The following is a 4649-nucleotide window of genomic DNA, read 5'->3' as shown; positions in this document are numbered from 1 at the left end:
CTTAAGATAGAGATTGTGTATCAAATAAGTGTGGAGAAATTATGGGAACATGGGTTGATAAGGGAATGTAACATGTTTCTAATTTATTTGAATATTAGGAATTTGGGAACCTACTCATGAAAAAAAAAACCAAAATAGAAAAATAATAGAAAATCCATGTGCATTGATAAGTTATGTTTATTTCTCTACAAAAAAAAAGAGAAAAAAATATATAATATAAATAAATAAATAAGGGGACAAAATTACCCCAATGTTAAGTTAATAAAAGATCAATGCACATGTGATAAAAATTAAAGAAAATTTGGTACATGAGTATGGGAATTATACAAAAGTGGGAATTATGGGTAGCTAGGCATGAATTTAAAAGTATATAGAGTATATGTATATTAGGTGAGAGCTTAGGTTAATTGAAGATTCATATTATAGCTCACTTGGCCATACATATATCCTTACCTTTACCTCAGCCCTATTACAACCTTGAAAAGACCTCATGATGTTTGCATTGGTACATTAAATTTTTGTTGACTGGTTAGATGAAGAACAAGGTTTAGAAAGCATGACTAGAGAAGAGTAGAGTGAATAACCCTATACACTTGAGAGATTAGAGTGATATACACTTCCAGTGAGGGTTCAACGCTTAAATTCTATGTTCCCTGCTTTCATGAGCTGTCTTCTTACAAGTTCACTTGCTTTTTATTGTCTGATTTGAATTAGTGGAAATTGGTTTGTATTTGTCTTGGAGAACTTATTTACTCTTAACCAAGTAAGTAAAAGCATTTAGCATGTAGTTGCATTCATAGGTTGCATTTCATACCATTCCTCTTCATCTTTATAGCTTCTCTTGAACTTAGCATGAGGACATGCTAGTGTTTAAGTGTGGGGAGGTTGATAAACCACTATTTTATGGTTTATCTTGTACTCAATTGAGTGGTTTTTATTAACTCTTTACCCACTTATTCATACTATTTGCATGGTTTTATATTTCCTTCCTAATTATGTGTTTTGATTGAAAACATGCTTCTTTGATCCTATATTTGCTTATTATTAATCCTCTCTTATTACCATTAGATGCCTTGATATGTATGTTAAGTGTTTTCAGATATTATAAGGCAGGAATGGCTTGGAAGATGGAAAGGAAGCATGCAAAAGTGGAAGGAATACAAGAAGTTGGAGAAATTGCTAAGCTGTCCAGCCTGACCTCTTCGCACTCAAACGGCTATAACTTTAGCTACAAAGGTCCAAATGATGCGGTTTCAGTTGCGTTGGAAAGCTAACGTCCGGGGCTTCGATTTGATATATAATATGCTATAGTTTCTCTGACGCTAGGTGACGTGACCGCGTGATCCATGCGGCCGCGTCGTAGTGACGGAAATCAGCGTGTTTGAATTCTTCTCCAGCGATTTCTAGGCTGTTTCTGACCCAGTTTGCGACCCAGAAAACACAGATTAAAGGCTATAAAGTGAAGAAATACATCCATTCATAGAGAGGCTCTCATATTTACAATTTTAGGAGTAGATGTAGTTTTTAGAGAGAGATGTTCTCTCCTCTCTCCTAGGATTAGGATTTAGGATTTCTCTTAGTTTTAGGAGTGACTCTCAATCCCAGGTTTAATATTCCTTTTACTTTATATTCCTCTTTTTACTTTCAGATGCTTCAATGCTTGTATTAGATATGTTTCCCAATTGGCTTATGAACTTTTCATGTTAAGATCTGCATATTTTATTTAATATTATTTGAGGTATTTTCAGATTTAAGATTGCTTTGCTTATATTGATGCTTTTAATTTAATTTAGATATTTTTCTCCCTTTTGGCTTTGGTCAAGTGATTGGTAGTACTTGAGTTATCAAACTCAGCAAGTGATTGAAATTGGCAGATTTTGCTTTAGCTAGGATTGCTCTAACACTAGTCTCTCCACAGGAATTGACTAGGACTTGAGAATCAAGCTAATCATTCCACTTAACCTTCCTTTGTTTAATAAAGGCTGACCAAGTGGGATTAAAACCCAATTCTCTTCACACTTGATAAGGATAACAAGGACAGGATTTCCAGTTCTAATACCTTGCCAAGAGTTTATTTTATTATTATTATTTTATTTTATTTGTCATATAACATATTCTCACCTTACTTCCTAAACCCCAATTTACAAACTCATAACCAATAATAAGAACATACTTCCCTGCAATTCCTTGAGAAGACGACCCGAGGTTTGAATACTCGGTTATCAATTTCAAAGGGGTTTGTTATTTGTGACAACCAAAACGTTTGTATGAAAGGACTTTTGAAGGTTTAGAAACTATACTTGCAACGAGGATTTATCCGCAAATTTCTAGACCACGCAAAAGTCCTCTCATCAGAGGCTCTCTCCTCTCTCTAGGTTAGGATTTTAGGATTAGCTTTGTTCAATTTCAGATTTATACTTGCTTTAATTTAGTTTTCTTCTACTCTTATTTGTTCTGGAACTTTAGTTTATCTATTTCTCTTGCTGATTTATTTATTTTCCCAATTTAGCTTTATGAATTCTAATGTTAGATCAATTTTATATTTAATGAAATTTGAGGTATTTCAGATTTATGATTGCTTTCTTCAATTTATATTATTGATGCTTGCACTTGGTTGTTTGAAATTTATTATCTCTTATTAGTTCTCTATGTTTTTATGTTGTGCCTTCCAAGTGTTTGATAAAATGCTTGGGAGGGTTTTAATTTAGATTTTGGATTCTTAGCTTGAATTGAGTAATTGGAGACTCTTGAGTTATCAAACTCCTTTGTTGATTGATAATTGGAATTTGCTGGTTGATTTGGATCCCTCTAAAGCTAGTCTTTCCTTAGGAGTTGACTAGGACTTGAGAAATCAAATTGATTAGTCCACTTGACTTTCCTTTATTTAGTAAGGGTTAACTAAGTGGGAGCAACGAACAATTCTCATCACAATTGATAAGGATAGCTAGGATAGGACGTCTAGTTCTCATACCTTGCCAAGAGTCTTTTCTAGTTATTAATTTACTTTCTAGTCATTTTATTTCCTTGTTTCTTATTTCAAAAATCCAAAAAGATACTTTTCCATAACCAATAATAACTCATACCTCCCTGCAATTCTTTGAGAGACGACCCGAGGTTTGAATACTTCGGTTATTATTTTTATTGGGTTTGCTTTAGTGACAACCAAATTTTTGTATGAAATGATTCTTTGTTGGTTTAGAAACTATACTAGCAACAAGAACTTATTGTGAAATTCTTTACTAGCAAAAAATCCGTTCGTCAAAATGCATCCAACCATACTGATTGGTCTAAGATCCTTTATCTCCTTCGCACCCACAAATTTTGGTGCCAATGCTACCCAAGTAACATTGGAATCTGCTGGTAGCCTCACTGTCTCAAAGAACGTCATCACAGCTTTAGTAAATTCCACTCCAATCTCCTCCCAGCACCTTTTTATAAATTTCATGTTATATCCGTCACTACCCGGCGCCTTAGATGATTCGCAATCCCATACTGCATCCTTCACTTCCTCCTCCGATGGTAACACCTCTAACGCTTGAGCTTCCTCCATCTCCAATCAATTGACTAGACCATCTCGAAAGCTAATATTTGGCGAAGCTTCCTGTTGGTACATTTTCCTATCAAAATCTCTGGTTGCAACCTTAATTCTTGTATGATTTCTTATCAATCTCCCATTAATCACTAAAGACTCAATCCGGTTATTCCTTTTTCTAGCTGGTGCTATGTTGTGGATATACCTTGTGTTCCTGTCCATCTCCTTGGCATGTCAAGATCTGGACATTTGTTTCCAGTGTATATCTTGTCTCGTATACCATATCTCACAACATCTTACTAGCGCCTTTCTTCTTGCTTCTATTGTACCATCATATAGCCCGTTGCTAACCATATCGTCCACTTTCTTGATTTCGTCCTCAAACCTTTTTATCTTCTCAGGTATATTCCGAAAGTGCTGGTTGTGCCATCTACCCAGTGGTTTTGATAACGCCTTTAGCTTATCCAAAAACTGTGTATCTCCTAAACCTCTCCATTCTTCTTTCACCATCCTTAGGAAGCCTTTGTGTGTGAACCACGAGTCTAGACTGTGGAACGGTCTTGAACCCTGTACTATTCTTCTATCTTCCACTATCAAAGAACAATGATCTGATAAACCTCTCGGTTCTCCTCTAAGTTGAGTATCCGGGTACGCGTCTAGCCATTCCAACCTCACCAGGATTCTATCAATATGACTACAAGACTGACCTCTAAACAATGTATACTTGTGATCATTAAGCGTCAAGTCCATCAACTCCATATCATTTATCCATGTTCTGAAATCTTCAGCAGATGCTGACAAGCTAGTCGCCCCTTTCCTCTCCTCTATATGCACAATTTCATTGAAGTTCCCCATGAAACAAAAAGGAATTTGACACAGCCCTGTAACATAACTTAATTCCTTCCATAGTAAAAGTTTTTCATCTCTCACATGCGGTCCATATACCAGACAAACCGCACAGTGAAAGTTATCTTTAGTCATCACCCCTTCTACACATAACCACATATCTCCTTTATAGCAATTTATCAGTTTAAAAATAGATTTATCCCATATTAACAGTAAACCTCCCGATGCTCCAATTGAATTAACGCACTCCCAGCTAGCTCTATCATTACCC

General features: G+C 35.5%; 1 protein-coding gene across 1 annotated transcript; it reads right to left on the bottom strand.

The window, feature by feature from the left end:
- Nucleotides 1–3766: 3766 nt before the first annotated feature.
- Nucleotides 3767–4387, bottom strand: LOC107640514 (uncharacterized). The gene has a single exon (XM_016344030.1). It carries the CDS (start codon nt 4385–4387, stop codon nt 3767–3769), a length of 621 nt encoding a protein of 206 aa, XP_016199516.1.
- Between the last annotated feature and the right edge of the window lie 262 nt (nt 4388–4649).

The sequence above is a fragment of the Arachis ipaensis genome, chromosome B5 (genome assembly GCF_059453495.1).
Source record: "Arachis ipaensis isolate K30076 ecotype BB chromosome B5, ASM5945349v1, whole genome shotgun sequence".
Classification (NCBI taxonomy): domain Eukaryota; kingdom Viridiplantae; phylum Streptophyta; class Magnoliopsida; order Fabales; family Fabaceae; genus Arachis; species Arachis ipaensis.
Note: the sequence above shows the minus strand (reverse complement) of the source record. Positions and strands in the feature narration are given on the sequence as shown.

Bases quoted from the DNA above. Each gene is read 5' to 3' on its own strand.
- LOC107640514 (XM_016344030.1), bottom strand. From the start codon at position 4,387: ATGGGGAACTTCAATGAAATTGTGCATATAGAGGAGAGGAAAGGGGCG.